Source organism: Molossus molossus, unplaced genomic scaffold (genome assembly GCF_014108415.1).
Source record: "Molossus molossus isolate mMolMol1 unplaced genomic scaffold, mMolMol1.p scaffold_m16_p_8, whole genome shotgun sequence".
NCBI lineage: Eukaryota > Metazoa > Chordata > Mammalia > Chiroptera > Molossidae > Molossus > Molossus molossus.
Window position 1 is genome coordinate 8,862,457 of NW_023425402.1, and position 17,906 is coordinate 8,880,362.

Sequence of the window (17,906 nt, forward strand, 5' to 3'; positions counted from 1 at the left end):
CTCCAGTCAGCCCACCTCTACTGCTTCTCCCAGCAGATCCTGCCTGATTTACTGGCCACACTGTCACCATAAGTCTGGCTGGTCATTGCCATGGCTCCTGTTGCCCACTCACTCCACCAGACCACCAGCCTTGTCTGCCTCTTGAAGATGGATTAACTTTTTGCCTCTGTGGGACTGCCAAGTGACCGCTTCAAGTCCCCGGGTTGCCCTTCGCTGCATGGCTGCATTTTTTCTGCCATAGTTACAGACAGTGGCCCTGATGAGGGTGAGACTGTGTTTGGTGGAGGTGGTGGACCCATGGCACGACGCCCAAGCCCTGGAAATGACTCCCGGTGTAGTTCTGGCTTGGAGAGGGCTTCTCGTTGTCTCTTTATCCCCTGCTTAGGCTGGGAGCTCACCTTCACAGCCCCCCTCCCCTTCTCCTTTCTGAGTTCTGAGCCAAGAGCTTTCCCTTGAACATCTCTTCTTCCTTGATTCCCGAGTGCCGCCCCAGCGCACCCCCACTCACAGCTGCAGTCAGACCGTGACATTTACTCAGCACACAGGAGCAGCCCGGGTGTTCTTTATTGCCTCTCCCTTGGGCTAAGGGAGGAGCATGCCAACATCCTGGAGACCCAGGCCCCCAGCAAGACCGAAGGCAGGAGGGGCTGGGCCAACAGGAAGCCCTGCTCCGGTGTCTGGTCGGTGTCTAGGTCAGGTAGAAATGCCCCTGCACCTTGGTCCTCTTAAGGCCTGAAGGGCCTGCTTGGTTGTGAGCAGCCTAGGTTGCTGACTCAGGAGGAATCTCGGGCTCACATGGTCCAGTAGGCGTAGACGAGGCTCAGGAGGATGAAGATGGCCACAGAGAGCAGCATGTTCTTCCGGTTCTCCTGCCGAAGCAACTTGAGCTCCTTCTCTGGGAGGAAAACAGGGTGTTGGGCATAGTTCAGGCCCACCTGCTATTCTCTGCCTCTGCCTCTCCCACAAATGGGTACACACACTGCTGAGAGCCGAGATGTTCAAGACCCGCCATTTCTTTATCTATGAAAATGACTGCCCTTGATCCTCGCCCCCTTTTGGCTACAGACCCCAACCCCAGAAAAACACTCAATGCTGCTCAACCATTTCTCTTCAAATGCATGTGAAGTTGAGGATGGAATATGTGAGGGGGTCACCAAAAGGCCACACATGAAACCAAGCTACGTGGTGGCATGGCATCACCAGGCGAGTCCTCCGCTTGTGGCTGGGTGGGCTCCGTGGTGCTCATCCTTCCAGGAGTCTCATCTGGCCAACTAGGGATCCTGAAGGCCGCTGGGAACTCTGGGCCTGACACTGGGGCGGGTATAGGGTAGCATCACACCACCAGTGCTTCTAGTCCTGCCTCTGCTGGACGCCAGCCAAGGAATGAGGGATGCTAAGAGAAGGCAGCTTGTGCCATGAGGTGGCCGGGCCTCTAGAGGAAGCCAGTCCTGCCCTACATTCAGTCTCCGTTCATCCCCTCGTGTGACACGCAGGTGGGGGATACCCTGAGGGCTGAAATCAGTGGTGATGCTGCGGTTGTGTGTGGAAATTGCTAGGCTGGAGGGGGAACTGATGTCCCACCTCTGTCTGTGTGAGAGAGAGACCTGCAAACCAGCTCTGGGCAGGCCAGACAGCCCAGGGCCCAGGTAGGGGTGTGTGCACGCACATGCCCTGTGCTTAGTGTTTCTTCAAACTGGTCCCTCAGGAAGGTTACCTGCCATGTGGACTCTTCTGGGCTGGTTCTTGGCCGGGTTTGCTCCCTCAGGGAGGACAAGTCAGAGGAGCCTCTGCAGACCATCTTCCTCCCAGACTGGCAGGGGCAGGGTGGGGGAAGGGGGGGGTGTCCAGCAGCCTCCCTCTAGCTCCGTGCCCTGCCTGGGCTCTACATGGTTCTGCCCCCAGTGCCCAGAAGGTGGCAGCATTGCTCCACTCCAGTAGCCCTACAGCACCCAAGTGGGAGGTTCATCCTTCACCACGGCCCCTACAGCCCCACTCCCATCACGGTTTTCCTAGGGAAGTGTAAGTCTGGGAGAAGGGGGCAGGGAAAACAGACCTCCCAAGTCTGGGTGGATGTGAAAATCTTTTCTGGGCATGGCTACAGCCCTTCATCCCAGGGAGAACAGTCTCACCGGCCTCTCCATCGCCCTTGGCACAAAAGAACAAAGCTGCTCTTCCAGGTTGCTGGGTCTATAGTGGGTTCTTGTGACTGCCTGGAGGCTGACCCCCCCTGAAGGACCCCCTGGATTCCTGTCCCTTGTGGGCTCCTTGAGCTGTCTATCCCTCCTGATCCTGGGACTAAAGAGTGGGGCAAGTAGCAGAAGGGAACTTTCTTACCATAGTTGGAGGCTCTGTTTATCAGGCTGTTTTTCTCCTTCTCCAGAGACTTCCTGTGAGGAGGAAGGAGTTTCATGGCTCAAGCCCTTTTCCTTCTGCCCACCTGAGGGGCAGCTGGCATACCAGGGCAAATTGGAAAAGGGCCCAGGTTTCTGGTGGCAGTTGGAGGAGAGAACAGAAACTCGGGGCCAGGGCCCAGGTTAGATATGGGGGGGCTAAAGAAGGGCTGGGGCAGGAGCATTACCTGGCCTCTGGGCTCAGCTCCGCACCACAGAGCCTAGAATTCACAGCCTCCAGGTCCCTTCGACATTGTGACAGCTTCTCCTCCACCCCATCGATCTGAAACATACGGCACACCAGCAGCTAGCGATGGGCAGCAGAGCCTTTCAGCTTGCAAACAGTCAGGATTCTGGGATGGAGAGGAGGAAGCCTCTAGGAGTCTTTCTGGACAACCCCATCATCCCTAACATTTCCGTTATGCTGTCCTCTACCTCCACATGGTACAGCCTGAGCCCCACCGGAAACGGCTGGGGGTGTTGCTCAGCGTCTCACAACGGCCCTGACCCAGGGGGCCAAATCATGGCTTGGAGGCAGACAAGGGCAGCCTCTCATTGTCTCCCCAGCACATGCCCCGGTGGGCCCCCACCACAGGGCTGACCAGAGCTTTGAACACGGCAGATGCTTGCCACGCAGCATGTCCTGCAATGAAATGAGATGCTTCAGGAAGGCTCTGCCTTGCCACACACGTGAGGGAAGGGTGATTAGGAATCTAGGGGCAAAAATACAGAGGTATTTTTCCCACTGATAACACTTCATCTTAAATTAGTCTAAGTTGTAGGAATATATATTTTTCCATGAGAATCAATAGAAAGTACTGAGTGTAAAAAAAAAAAATGCAGCTCAAAAACACTTGTTTCTTTCTGATTGGGTTCTTGAGCAAAAGTATATTGCCCATCATCAAGGTAGCTGTAAATTGTGGGGAAAAATAGCTTCTGAAAGTCTGGTTGCCAAAGTTATCTGTTTTCCTATTTGTTTTGATTATAGTTTTTGAGATGTGTACTTGGTAAAATAATTTGAGTTGTGGGAAAATGTCACACATAAAATACTAGACTGGATCATCCAAGCCTGGGTCCTGGTATCATGCATTTGGCCTTGAAAGTTCATGTGTCCATTTGTCCCCAGGTGTCTGTCTAAATGGCCTCCTCTCCGGGCCTGGGCCTGCTCTTCCCAAACCACTATCCTGCTGGCAGGAGCCTAGATTTCGGTGGGTGGGAAGGTTCAGAGGGCCCCGTAATGCTCAATTTTCTACCTGACTTAACTCATTCTCACCACGTCCCTGGGAGGAATAGCAAATATGACCTCTATTTCACAAATGGGAGAAAGGGCTCCCCAAACAGAATTAGTTCTCTGAAGAGTCAGAGTGGGACACCACTCTCTCCTTATCGGTCTGAGTCAGTTCTCTGCTCCAGTCCCTTTCGGGGTGGCCCCTGAAGAGTTGGTAACCAGTGATTGCAAGTACGAATCTGAGTCCCAGGCAGGTGTGGGACGAGTGTCAGAGTTGCACTAGCAGTCTCTGCCCCTCCCCCTGGCCTGCACCCATTCTGAGTCAGCCATTTTCCCTCATCCCCATGCCCAGCACAGATGATACACCATCTATCCCCTTCCCTGCAGCCCAGCCTGCTGCCAAATCGACCTGCAGAAGCAGGGCCCTGTGGGAGGGAGCAACCGCACAGCGTTGAGTTAATTGCCTGGTTAATTGTGTCATTTCTCTGCTAATGGGCACCAAAGGGACGGCCGTCCTGGGAAACAGCCTCCACCAGGAGATGGGGCCTGTGCCTGGGGAGGCCGAAGGCCATCCCAGAGTAGGTGCCGTAGGGAATGAGCTCGGGGAGCCAGCTCGGGAGCAGCCTGATGCGAAGGGCAGTGGAGCCAGGGAGGCGGAGCTGAGAAGAGCAGGTGCTTCAGGCTGCTGAGGCCCGCCCTTCACAGCAGCACCCCCAACACCTCAGGAACCCGAGACTGGCTGATCCCACTCCACGGTGCAGAAACGCCGATCAGAGAACCAATTCCATGCAGGGTTCCAAAGTTTAATTCTTAAAGCTCGACCTCCTCCGTGTGGCCTCTCTGCTGGAGGGTTACTGCCTCCTGCCCCAGCAAACTAATCAGTCCTCTCATGAGGCCGAGCACACACTAGGTCACTCCGGCTTTGTGTATCCAAACCTCTTCTTCCCAAACTCTGGGAGCCCCAAGGACAGATGGTGTAAACTTGCAGTCTGGGGTTCAAGTCTAGCCCAGACTGACCCATTCCACTCATGTATGTGACTGGCCCCTAGAGATGCCTGACCCTGTAGCTCGTGTCCTAGAAGGCACGTTGGCCTTTTGTCTCCTCTTTATGGCCACACGGCCTGGCCCGCTGCAGTCTTTGTAGGAGTAGGGTGGGCATGGCTGGGGCCAAGGGGATGGACTTAGGCCTCCTATGCCCATAGAAGGTGGAAGAAGTTAGGAGAAGCAACTACACATGCACAGAGATAGGGACTTTGTGGATCATCTAGTGCAAGTATTAGTCCTAGGTTAGATTTCTCCTTGCCACCCCTTGGGTCAGGCCACGGTATGCATGTCATTCTTGGAGGGAAAAGGGTTGGGGGTTTCCATCCCTAAACGCCCCTAGAAGGCTACCAGGTGCCCAAACAAGCGCTAACTGGCCGGGAGCAAGGCCAGGGACTCCTGCTAAGCAAAATCTTTAAATTGAGGTTGGCAAACTACAAGTAGCCAAGCCAATCTGCCGTTGTGCTCTGGGCAGGGCCTGTGGAGCTGGCAGTCAGAGGCCTTTATCTGAACAAGCCCAATTTATCTGCAGTTCCACTGAATATCCCCACTTTCATTTACTACTTTTTAATGAGGCTTAAACGGACGAACACAAATCAAGGTTTTAGGGACTCAAGTTCTAACCTCCCTCTATGAATATTTATGTCCTGCTGACAGCTCTTTCTGGTTCCCTTCTAAATAGCAAGTTCCCCTTCTTTATAACCCAGCTGCTTGATGTGGGCTCAGCGAGGGGAGGCTGAGACTGTCAGGCGGCTGGGGGGCTCTTCAGAAGGCCACAAACCCATCCTCAGAAGGTGACCCCGCTGGCAACCCCCCTGCAGCATTTGCTGAAGCAGAAGCTGGCTCTCCAGCAGCTATAATAATGGGTGCAAAGAGTCCGGGTGACCTCTGGCTGCAGAGAAGGCAGGAAGGGTCAGGATGCATCCTTTAGTTGTGACTGGGGTCAGGAGTGGTGGCTACAGAGTAGAACTGACAAGATGGGCCCAGAAATGGGAGAGAAGACCCAGAAAGTGGGCCTTAAAGAAAGTTCCTAGTTGGATTTTCAGTCAACTCAATGCCATGCACATACTCTGCAGATTCCCCAGTGCAAACCTGTAGTCCTTAGCTTTCCTCTGCCAGCAGGCTGAAGGCAACAGAGAACAAGATAGCCAGGGCCGGGAGAGAAGACATGGGGGTTAGGACCAGAGTAAGGAGACAAATGTCAATAAGATTCTAGAAATGTTAAGGGTCAGAGCTGGGCAAGCAGTTGGAAGCCCAAGTGCCTAGGAGGAGTGTGGGCTGCAATCAGGCGCCTCTGCTTGTGGCTCACTCGCTGTATCCCTTAATCCTGTGTTTCCGTTTATTCCCGTGTAAAACAAAGAAAATGTTTCATATTTCAGACTTGTGAGGATGATGTTAGGCAATACATGTAAGTTGCCTGAACAGTACTAATACACATAGTAGTTCAGTAAGTGTTTGCTACAGTATCAGAAATTTTCACTGGATCTTTGGGGAATGAAAAGAAAAGTTAATTTGTGGCAAAAGTAAGAGGAGCCAGAAGTGGGGTGTGATGGACAGAAATCCATCCTGGTCACTGGCTGGTAGCAGTGGGAAGAGGAACCCCTCTATATATGGCCATCCTCTGAGTCAGGAGGGGTTCAGCAGGGGTGGGGGCCTGCACGGTAGACCATCAGAACAGCAGCACCTGTACAGGCCAGCCCATCTCGCTGGCTCAGGACACGCATGCTAGGCCCCGCAGGACTGGCCTGGGGTGAAGCTGGGCTGGGGCACTGGAGCCAGCACCAAGTTGTAGAGGTTGAGCCTGGTGGAACCCAAGGATGACAGACTAGAACAGAACAGACTCAGGTGTGGTCTGGGCACTCTGGGGAGACATGGAATGGCAGGTGTAGACCAGGTTCACCTGCACTATGGCTCTAGGGAGCCTGGCACCCAGCTAAGCTGGGAGCAGGAATGCAAAGCCTCAGGACTAAGGCAGAAAGTCCCTGTCCAAGAGATCCAGCCAACACCAGTGGAGAAATTACACTCTGGAGGCCATGGAGGCTCCCAGGACACCTGCCCAACAAGCTGGACAGCAGGTCAATTGGCAGGAAGAACGTGGTGGGCCCAAGAGTGGTTCCAGTCCTGGAATTTTCCTGGAGCTGTAGGTGGGTAGCAAGCTGGCTGTGACTGTCACAGGCAAAGTGGTTACAGCCAAGGTGGGGACTGAGACAGGGAACTCATTCAGACAGTGCAGGGGTGGAGAGTAGATGCCCCCGACGTACAATAATACCAAGAAGTGTCCATACATTACATTTACATTCAGAAGACCAAGAACCTGTTTTTATACAGGGAAATGAACACTTTAAGTCACTAAGATGACAGCAGGTGCAGCACGGCTGCGAAGGACCCCGAGGAAGTAAAAAGGCAGCGGTGTGAGCTCCCTGCAGTTAGCAAGCTGCGCCTGGTAGGTGTTGTGCAGACTTGTATGCAAGCAGTTCAGAGGACCAAGAAGTAGGCGGAGAGTGTGTAGGGTGTCCTGGTGGGTAAGTCTGTAATTTGACCCTGAGACCAGCAGTGGCTGAAACCTGCCTTGGGGACTGCTGGCCTGAGCCTAGACAGGGAAGATGCAGAGCCGAGAACGGAGAAGGAGAAAGGAGAAAAGAGGTCTACAAGGTAGGGAGTAGGAAGGAGCATCCCTCAGGTAGGAGGGAGCTGACGGCCCCAGGGGAGGCCCAGAGCCCGGGTCCAGGAAGTGTGCACCGTAACAGGAAAGGCCCACAGAGCCACTGCCTTCCTTATCCGAACAGACTGGGGATCAGTGCCTGGTCGGGGGCTTCAAGAGTGAGCAGAGGAGCAGGCTCCGTGAGAAGTTAAGGCCAAGGATTCTCCAGAGGCAGGGAGGTTTCTGCAGAAGAATGTCAAGATCTGAAGTCAGCCCAACCATCAAGGTCAGCATGGGCCGTGACCCCAGCCAGTGGGGCCCAATGCTCCTGCTGGCAGGTGCCAAGGAAAGAAAGGATGTCTTCGTTTTCAGTCGTCAGGGGCAGGACTCTCCTGGTGGCCTTTGAGGGCCCTTCCTTCTGGCGCTCTTCTGGCAGCTCAGTAACCCCGAGCCAGCTAAGCAAAATCTCTGCCACCTGACTTGGGGAATAACACCTTATTCTCAGAGCTTTAGGGAAGTCTCCCTGGGGTCCTATATGCCATAAAACCACTGTGTTAAGAGAAACTGTAAAATTCGTCTCAAATCCCCGTGAGGCATCTTTTCAGGCGTATGGAGCCTCCTGGAATTAAAGTCCTCAACGAGATCTCTTTGGGGGCAAGAAGCATGAGTACAGCTCACATACAGACTGCCCAGCACAGCGGTCAGGCCAGGCCCCACGGGGCCAGCTCCAGGTCTGGCTGCTGCCAGGGCCTCCTGTGTGGCTTTGTTCGCCGACAAGAACAAGCCACAGGAACCTATTGAAGGTGGCTAAATGGTGCTCCCATGAATATCCTGACAGTCTGGGAGGGGGCTGTCACTCCCTCGGTAGCCACTGTCCAGGGCCAGTCTTTCTTCTGGGAAAGGGCAGAAGGCACCCTCAGGGCTTGGCACTGGGCACTGCTTTCTAATTCAGGAAGGTTGTTTCCAGTCTTGCTGGCCTTGCTCCTGGGAGCTTCGAACCAGCGAGTGAGGGAAGTGGCTGGGAATGAATTAAGCTCAAGAGTCAGGCAGTGGTTACAGGGCATATCCTGCATCTGCCTGGCCAGGTCCTTGCTGGGCACCAAGACCTAATAAAGAGCATGGTGTTGGGGTACCTGAGCCCAACTCAAATCACCAGGTTTCGAGTCCCTGGATGGCACAGAATGGGTCAAAGCAGCCTCGTGGAGGTCAACAGTCCACACAAAACTAAACCAGAACAATCCCAGGAGCAGCCACCAGCTCGGGAGCATGTGCTCCGTGCCAGGCACTGTTCTGTGCTTCTCTCGGATTCCCTCCTGGAATACTCACAATTACCCATGGCCTCACATGGGACAAGCAGGCAATCCGACTCTGCTGGGAGCCACCAGCCCCGAGCCACTCAGCTCCTGGATGCAACCTGCACTCCTTCTACCCTGGGCCAGGCAGTTTGAGGGCAACTTTGCTACCCAAGGTCGACATCAACTGTATAAGGAAGGGACTGTCCCCATTTTATAGAGGGGCAAACACCAGGCACAGAGGTTTTAAGCAATCTGCCCAAAGTCATGTAATTGGGAAGTGGCAGAAGTGGGGTCTGAACCTGGGTTTTTCTGCTCCAGAGCTTATGCTCTTTCTTTAAAATCCATGAAAATATTCGTGACAAAGAAGGGTTCTGTGGAACAGCCATTCCCCATCCTGGTCCAAGTCCATCTAAGCCTGTGATCCGGCTTCCCCAGATTCTCCTTCTGAATAAGCTTGTACAAGGGCTTTGCTTGGTCTCTGTCCACATAACAGATACTCTCTGTGAGGGAAGGACCTGACTGAGTCCGACTGCTCAGATGCGAGACTGGAGCCGAGCATCTGTCCTCACATGACGGCAATTACCCTCTAACTCCGGCTGCACAAACACCCCACGCGTCCTCCCCCAGACTGCGCAACCGGCCAAAGCACCTTCCAAAACTTCACATAGAACAGACCCAGTTGGCCTACTTCCACCTCCCCCCACCCCCCTTTCCAGTGTGCAGATGATGTTTTACTGAGTTGTACACGTGAAACCTGTATGATTTTATTAACCAACGTCACCCCAATAAACTCAATTTAAAAAGAAAGGTGGGCTAGTGGGCCAGTTTGGAGAAGGAAAAAGTGGGCTAGTGGGCCTGATGAGCGCTCCTCTCCCCAATGGGTAGCAAAGCCTTTCTCTTCACTTGTTAATTCCCAGCCTGGGCGTGGTGTCAGCTGTTTCATCTCCGGCCCCAGCAGCCTGGGAACTGGATCTCTGGAAATCCACTCATTTTCACATGGCAGGATGTTTATTATAATGGGTGAAGAAGCCAGACCGCCTGCCCAGAAGGTCTTTGGCAACAGCACTGGGCCTTTCCACCTGGGGACTTTAGGCCACACAGCCAAGTCACATGGGGGTCACGGGCCTCAATTTTTCAGGTGAGTGGCTTCAAACCCCAAAGGGCTGATTACTCTGACACTACTGAAGGGGTGTTTTCTGTGGAGGAGGCTCATAGGGCTCCGAGGGGCAGGAAAACCTCTACCCATGGCTTCCCAAAGCGTGAGGCCCTGGGAGAAGTTCCTCTCCCGGGCTGAGCAGATGAAGATAGGCAACCTTTCCGGTTTTTAATCAATGAACAACTTTCAGGAAAGGCAGAGAGCCTAGGGGCTTGTCGTTTCTTTGGAGAGTCGCCCTCACCCTGGGCCAGGAGCACGAGGGCCCTGCTGAAGCCACGCCTGCTCGGAGAGGGTCTGAGGCCTTCCGCCGAGCGGCTGCGGGGAGCGGCGTGCCGCTCTCCCTTCATCTGTCCCTGGCCAGAATGTTGTTGGGCTTTGTTTTCTCTTCTTTCCTCAAATATATTTTTTGATAAATTAGAAAAGCTTCTTCATCGCTGAAAGGCTGAAAGCATTTTTCAAGAACTGGCATCCACCCTGCGCCTTATGAATTCATTAATTAAGATGCTGGCAAACAGCCACTCCACACATGCTGACATCCAGCCGTGTTAGGTAATGAGGTTTTAGTCTCCTGACCCCCGTCAAGTGGAGCAGAGCCAGACACAGGCTGCCAAGAGAAATCACCTGCCCAACGGTGACCTGTCGCTTGCGCCTGGCAGCAGGTGAGGCTCATTTAATGGTCAGCGGCCCTTGAACAGTCTCCACATGTTGCAAGCCTCTCTCTCAGCCCTTGGCTGGGCAGCACCCCAGCAAGGCAGCACCCAACTGCCTGCTCCACTGTGGTCTCCTAACCTCTAACCAGCAAACCACTCAACTGGGCCCAGATGTCAGAGACAAGGGTTCAAGTGCCTCCTCCAGCCACTCAAGCCAATTCGGTAAATATTTATTGACAGTCCACTAAGCTGCTTCTAGCTCTCCTCTCAGAAAACTGGTAGGCTCCTGTCAGCTTCGTGCATAGCTGGCTGCCAAACTGAGACTGACTTCATCCACTCCATGCTTCTGCCCCTCCCTCCCCTCAGGGAGCTTACAGCAGCAACTAACATTAAACAAATAATTATAAGTGTCAAGGCTCCTTTCCGCTGGCGTTCATCCCGTCGAGGCCATTTTCTCCTCTCAGCCCACACCTCAACTTAATTGTCACTGATCTTGGCCTCTTTTTCTGATAAGGATTCCAGTAAATTTTAAATGACTCCCATTAACTTTTATTCCTATAGCAAATGCTATTAGTTGGCCAACACGGCATGGATTCCCAACACCCTCCTTTGTCTGATTCCATTACAGATGTTAGAAAAGCTCAATAGATGCTCTACCAGCCTAGAAGTCAGCTAGGACTTCCTTTCTCCCTCTTTCTCAATTGAAGTTGGATATGACGACTGGAACTTGGGCAGCTATTTTGTGACTACGAGGAAACAGCTAAGAGAATGCAGAAATACCAGCCTTGATATAGTTGAGCTTTGCAACCAATGCTCCAGGAATCAACCTCCAGATTCCCTGTTATGGGGGAAAAAGTATACTTCTGTTTGTTTAGGTCACTGAGGTCAGTTTCTGTAATTTATAGCCAAAAGCTTTCCAAACTAATAGATTTTTGTATTAGGGAACAGAGTCAATCAAGTGTCTCCTTTAAGATGTCAGCTAAGATACCGCACATCTGTTAAGACAACTGGCTGCTGAAACATCTAAAGACATCAAGCTGAATGGTTCAACTTCAAAAGAAAAGCACAATGACCAAGTAACAGCTCGTTACTATCAGAGATTTAAAAACATAAACAGGTTTTACATCAGCTAAAATCCTATCAATTGAGGCTGAAGTGCAACCTTTCCCTCAGCCAGAATCCACCTATCAGTTTCAATGGTTCTCAACCTGTGGGTTGCGACCCCTTTGGGGGTCAAACGACCCTTTCACAGGGGTTGCCTAAGACACAACAGTAGCAAAATTCCAGTTATGAAGTAGCAACAAAAATAATTTTATGGTTGGGGGTCACTACAACATAAGGAACTGTATTAAAGGGTCGCGGCATTCGGAAGGTTGAGAACCACTGGTTTAGACTGAAATACAACTTCTTCCTCCTCCCACATAACATTAAAATCAGTACCAGGGTGTTGACTTCTCATCTGAATTGTAATTCTTTCTTGCTATTCAGAATTAACTCTCAGAAGCTAAAACTTATAGCCATTTTTTTCCAACTCTGAAATCTCACAAGGTGGCAAATGAGTTGGATAAAAAGGTCTTGAGGGGAGCCATGAGTAGGGTGGCTAGGAGGTCCCTTGGTTGTCCTGGGAGGTGACTGCCCGGTTCAGCTGGCCCAAGCCAGCCCTCGGGGTGAGTGCCGCCTGCTCTGTAATTGCTTCATTACAACAAGCGGAGACTGTTTGCAGGTGCTGAGATCACTCACTTGAGGGGGTTTTATTGCTCTCGTCAGATTAACAAACATTTTTGATTAAATCACCACTTCATTGGCTCTAAGCACACGACTTTTAATGAGGACAGTATCTACTGCTACTGAGCATCAGTGCACATTCAATACTCGGACCCGCTGGGGGCAACAGAGAAACAAGGTGAGGAGACAGCCTGATGCCAAGCTTTTTTTTCAAAGGCACACAGTTGCAGATTTCAAATTTTAGAATATCCAAGAAAAAGTAACCTTAGAGATCAAGATGACAAATATAAATACCTATATTGGTATTGATACATAAAAAAATATATTGGCAAATGTGACTGGTATAAGGTGGTATTAGAGCATATGCCCCATCAAATTCAAAACAATTTTAAAACAGTGTCAGCCAAACCAAAGACATCTGTCACCTGTATTTAGACCATAGTGAGTCTGTAACCCCTGGTGAATGAAGTTACAGGTGAGGAAATTAAAGCCCAAACAAGGGGGATGACTTAGCCATGATAAAAAGTGCAAAAGAACCACAAAAGTCGCTAATAAAGAGCACTGTTTGTTGATCATAACACTGCCAGGCACGTGTTAGGCACTTTAAATAGATTTTCTCATTTAATCCTCAAAACCACACTGTGAGGTTAAGCTGCAATCTGTGTAGACTGGGTGATGTCCACTAAAACACACGAGCCCCTTCTTTCATAGCAATTAAGCTATGGCTTCCTAGCTGATGAATGTATTTCCCAGCCTCCCCTGCAGTTAGGTGAGGACTCCCTTGTTAGCTTGCATCTTGGCCAATGGAAAGTGGGCACTTTAGGGCTAGGATTCTTTTGTTTTTAACCCTAACCCAAGGATATGTTTCTATTGAGCTTTTTTAGGTGGGGTGGGGGGAGGGGAGAGAAAGAAACATCGACATGAGAGAAACACATCCATTGGTTGCCTCCCACAAGGGCCGGGGATCAAACCTGCAACCCAGGTATGTGCTTATGACTGGGAATTGAACCTGAGACCCTTTGGTCCTCAGGCTGATGTTGTAACTGCTGAGCAAAACCAGCTAGGGCAGGCCCAGGACTTTTAACACAGTGGTTGTGCTTCCTCGACTTTCTCCTTCCCTGTCAGTGGACACACCAATGGGGTGTGGCCTGGTTTCATTCATGAGGTGACAATAGGTCCTAGGTAAAGGCAGAGCCACAAGATGGAAGGAATACAGCAGAACCACCAGTGTCCTAGTACTCTAGACCAGGGGTTGGCAAACTATAGCCTATGGACCAAAAATGGTCCACCAACTGTTGTGTAAATAAAGTTTTATTGGAACATGGCCACACCCATTAATTTACATACTATCTGTAGCTGCTTTTGTGCTAAGTCAGAGTATAGCTGATTCATGTTATTTGTAATAGTTATGTTCTATAAAGCTGTCACCAAAAATGAATTAGCATATACTGAGCCAGGTTAGGTTCTTATGAGCCTCTGGTCACATTATTATCAACTGATCTATACAAAGCCTTGTTTTGAGTGTGTTTCTATTTAAAAAGACCTAATGTAATATATATTCTTGATTCATTAACACTGAACTCACAGCCAACAGCACAATAACTCAGACCTGAACAAAGTAACACACAGTTTCTCTGTAAGGCACATGAAGCCTTCTTGCACTTTGGAAAACTAGATGGCACTTCAGCACTACACCTGAGAGCTATTTTAAACAGCAAAATCACCAATGAAAAACAAACTTACAAAAAATGTGGCATGAAACAGACCACAGAAAAGGACACTTGTTTACCATATAAGCACTGAAATAAGAAGGCAGAGCACTGCCTGGCCAGTGGTGTGGCTCAGTGGTTGCGTGTCATCCCACGTACCAAGAGGTTGCTGGTTCGATTCCCAGTCAGGGCACACGCCCAGGTTGTGGCCTTGATCCCGCATGCAGCAGGCAGATCATTGATGTTTCTACCTCTCTCTCTCTCTCTCTAAAATAAAAAAAAGAAGGTAGAGGTCTGGCTTGGTTTTGCTCAGCGGTTAGAGCGTCAGCCCGCGGAGACCAAAAGTCGCAGGTTCAATTTTGGTCAAGGGCAGTACCTCGGTTGCGGTTTGTCCACGGCCCTGGTTGGGGTCATGTGGGACGCAGCCAGTTGATGTGTCTCTCTTACATCGATGTTTCTCTCTCCCTCCCTCCCTCCTATTGTATCTGAACAAAAATGGAAAAACATCCTTGGGTGAGGATTAAAAAAAAGAAGGCAGAGCACTGCCTTGTTTAACCTTAGGGCCTCAGGTGACTCAAATTTTTTTACTGCTTCAAGTGTGTCCATGGATTACTGCAAAAGCACTGCAAGTATTGATTTTGGGGTTACACATACATTTTAACAATTTTGGGGTTACACATACATTTTAACAAGTAGGCAAATTCACAGACTCCATGAGTAATGAGGATCAACTGTAGTTGCAACAGAGAATGTATGGCCCCAAAACCTAAAATGTTTACCATCTGAACCTTAGAGACAGTGTCTGCCCATCTCTGCTCTAGCATGTTAGAAAAAAATTTTGTTCTTGAAGCCACTGACTTTTGGGGTTTCTGTTATAGCAGCTTATCGTGTCCTAATACAGACTATAAAGTCTATGCTCTTCCCACAACTTAGTGCCTTCTCATTTTACCATCTTCATTTTGAAGGAGGTTCATATTTACATCAAACTTTTTCTCCTACCAAGTAGGCTGATATTTCTCAAGGGGTGGTACTTAAAACCTGCTTCAGCATGTAAGAGTAGCTTGTTAAAAGCAAATTATTTGGCCCTAACCAAAGCTCATTTGGTGAGAGTGTTGTCCTGATATGCCAAGCTTGCAGGTTCCCCTGATCAGGGCATATATAAGAACCAACCAATGATTGCATAAATAAGTGGAACAACAAATTGATGTCTCTCTCTCTCTCAAATCAATCAATAAAAAACAAATTATTTGGCCCTGGCCGATCTGACTCAGCAGTTACAGTGTCGGCCAGTGGACCAGAGAGTCCCAGGTTCAGTTCCCACTAAGGGCACGAGCCTCCGTTGCAGTTTGTCTTAGCCCCAGTTGGGGTTGTGTGGGTGGCAACCACTCGATGTGTTCTCTCACATCGATGTTTCGCTCTCTCTTCCTCCTTCTCTCCCTCCCACTCTATCTGAAGATAAATGCAAAAAATGTCCTCGGTTGAGAATTTTAAAAAAATTATTTGTTAAACATACCCCCCCACCCCAAAATACACACCCAAGTCCTACCAGGTGGGGGAGAATTCAACTCTCCATTGTAAAAAGCTCTACAAAGGATTGTTAATGCAGCCTTAAGTTAGAGAAGCACTGAACTGACAGCAAGCTCAAGAAGACTATTTCTCTCTCCTTTTTTAAAATCCTCTCTGGAGGATATGTTTTCTTCATTGATTTTGAGAGAGCGAGAGAGAGAGACATCGATGTGAGACAGAAACATTGACTGGTTGGCTCCATATCTAAGGGAATTGTAACATATGAGAACAAGATGCACTAGAAGACAAACCACCCGGCTTGATTCTCAGCTCCCCCACAGCTTCAACCTGGGCTCTACTTGACACCTCAGTTTCCTTATCTGTAAAAATCTTACAGGCTTGTCGCGATTAACTGAGAATGCAAAGCAGCATGTAGCCGTTGCTTAATATGCATCAATTTTCTTTCCCTTCCATATGCAGCAAATTAGTTTTATTTATTTTTTAAATCCTCACCTGAGGACATATTTTATTCATGAGAGAGGGAGGGGGGAGATGTCGATGGGCTGCCTCCCATACTCGCCCGGACCAGGAATCAAACCCGCAGCCTTTGGTGTACCGGACGACACTCCAGCCGACTGAGCGACCCGGCCAGGGCGCCTCTAATATGTGTTCGCAATTCGGGAACGTCACCATTCCACACTTCTCTACAAACTCCCGCAGGTCCCCCAGTAATTTTCAAGCGCCAAGCTTCAGTCTAGAGGAAAGTTTTACCATCTCGGAGGAAAGTTAAGCCACTACCAACACACTAACCAGTATGGGCTCCCTTACCTTTGGGGGTTCCTCATCTACAGCTCTCTACCCCTCTGGGATCCCCCTCACCTCTGACTACAGCCCCTTTGGGGTCCTCATTGAACGTTCCCCTTAGGGCCTCCTTATTTCCTTGTCCGGCCCTCTTTGGGGGCTGCCGTTCACCTCCACGTTTCTACCCCTCTGGAGGTCCCCTCGCCGCTGGCTCCCATCTCTGGTGCCCCTCGGGCTCTCCAACACTCGGTCCCCCCATCGTGCCCCTCAACTCCAGGTACCCATAAGGGGGCCCTCTCACGACCCTCGCGTCCCTCTCCCAAATCCGCGACGCCCTTAGGCCCCTCCTCCAACCTGCAGCGGGGCTGACTCACTTCCCCGCCGCGGGGAGTAGGCACTTAATGAGGTGGCCCACCCCCACTTCTCCCCTCACCTCTAGAGCGACGCCCAGATTCTCCCGCTTCTTTTTAGTCATGTTACTTGCCGGGATCCCCCTCGTCATTTTGGACACGCCCATTGCTGGCACCGCGCATGCACACACACTCGTACGTCTCCCTCATTGGCCAGCGAGGTGGCAGGAGGTGGGGCTACTGGTGATCGCCATCTTGTTGAGGGGCGTGGCCAACGTGGCGCGGCCATGTTTATGAGGGGCAACCTCTGGTTTGCGGTCTCGGCCAGGGGCTGGGGAGAGGCTAGATCACTAGATGCCCCGGAGGAATACCGGCCGCCCAGGAGTAGAGTTGCCCCTTTCTTACTAATTCAAAGCCGCTTTACGGCACTGAGAGACTTTCCCTCCAACTGTTCTTTTTCATGCCCTTCATCCCTTTTATTTAAAAAAAATTTTTTTTTCTTTATTGATTTTTAGAGAGGGGAAGGGAGAGAGTGCTAGAAACATCGATGAGAGAGAACATGGATGAGTGAACATGGATGGGTCACCTCCTGCATGCCCCTCACTGGGGATCGCATGTGTCCTGACCAGGAATCAAACCAGCGACCGCGTGGTGCATGGGTTATGCTCAACCAGTGAGCTACACCAGCCGGGTGCCCTTCATCCCTTTTAGTGGCTATCCTGCACACTTTGAGGCCCACCCTTCATTTAAATCCTGTCCAACCTTCAAAGCCCATCCTGAAGCACTACTGCTCCAGAAGCCTTATCTTGAGTCCTTTGGCCTTTTGGGATCTGATAATGATCTTCTGCTGTTAGTCCTTTTTAAAAATTTTTTTTCCCTTTATTGATTTTTAGAGAGAGAGGAAGTGAGAGACAGAAACATCAATGAGAGGGAATATCAGTTGGCTGCCTCCTGCATGCCCCTCACTGGGAATCAGGTCCATCCATAACCTGGGCATGTGCCCTGACCGGGAATCAAACCAGTGACCTCTTGGTGCATGGGATGATGCTCAACCACTGAGCCACACTGGTCAGACTCCTATTCCTCCTTTTTGTCTTGTGTTCTTATGTTACCCACAAACATCACAGAAACCTAAGCAGCATCCTTTTTTAAAAAATCCTCACTTGAGGATTTTTTTCAATTGATTATTTTTTTAAATTTATTTATTTTTTGTTACAGATGTTTCTCCTTTTTTACCCCATTGGCACCCCCCTCCCCACCCCACACCCGCCCCATCCCCGGCTTTGTTGTCCATGTCTATTGGTTATGCGTACATGCATATAAGTTCTGTGCTTTATCTCTTCCCACCTCCCCCACCCCCTCTTCTGACAGATGTCAGTCTGTGCCCTACTTCCATGTTTCTGGGTCAACCCTA

General features: G+C 50.5%; 1 protein-coding gene across 2 annotated transcripts; it reads right to left on the reverse strand.

The window, feature by feature from the left end:
- Window positions 1–527: 527 nt before the first annotated feature.
- CCDC167 (coiled-coil domain containing 167) lies at window positions 528–16,655 on the reverse strand. Of its 2 annotated transcripts, none has more exons than XM_036248799.1 (4): window positions 16,576–16,655; window positions 2,579–2,673; window positions 2,335–2,387; window positions 528–895 (listed from the first exon to the last, which is right to left on the reverse strand). In XM_036248799.1, exons 1-4 carry the CDS (start codon window positions 16,642–16,644, stop codon window positions 792–794), a joined length of 321 nt encoding a protein of 106 aa, XP_036104692.1. In that variant the 5' UTR covers window positions 16,645–16,655; the 3' UTR covers window positions 528–791. The 2 variants fall into 2 exon arrangements, with proteins under 2 accessions (XP_036104692.1, XP_036104693.1); XM_036248800.1 differs by having other exon boundaries at window positions 2,579–2,743; window positions 16,576–16,637.
- Window positions 16,656–17,906: the final 1,251 nt, after the last annotated feature.

Coding starts and splice junctions, on each gene's coding strand:
- CCDC167 (XM_036248799.1), bottom strand. CDS start 16,644: ATGACGAGGGGGATCCCGGCAAGTAACATGACTAAAAAGAAGCGGGAG. Junction 2,388..2,578: donor GAGCTGAGCCCAGAGGCCAG/GTAATGCTCCTG, acceptor TCCTCCTCACAG/GAAGTCTCTGGAGAAGGAGA. Junction 896..2,334: donor AAACAGAGCCTCCAACTATG/GTAAGAAAGTTC, acceptor TTTTCCTCCCAG/AGAAGGAGCTCAAGTTGCTT.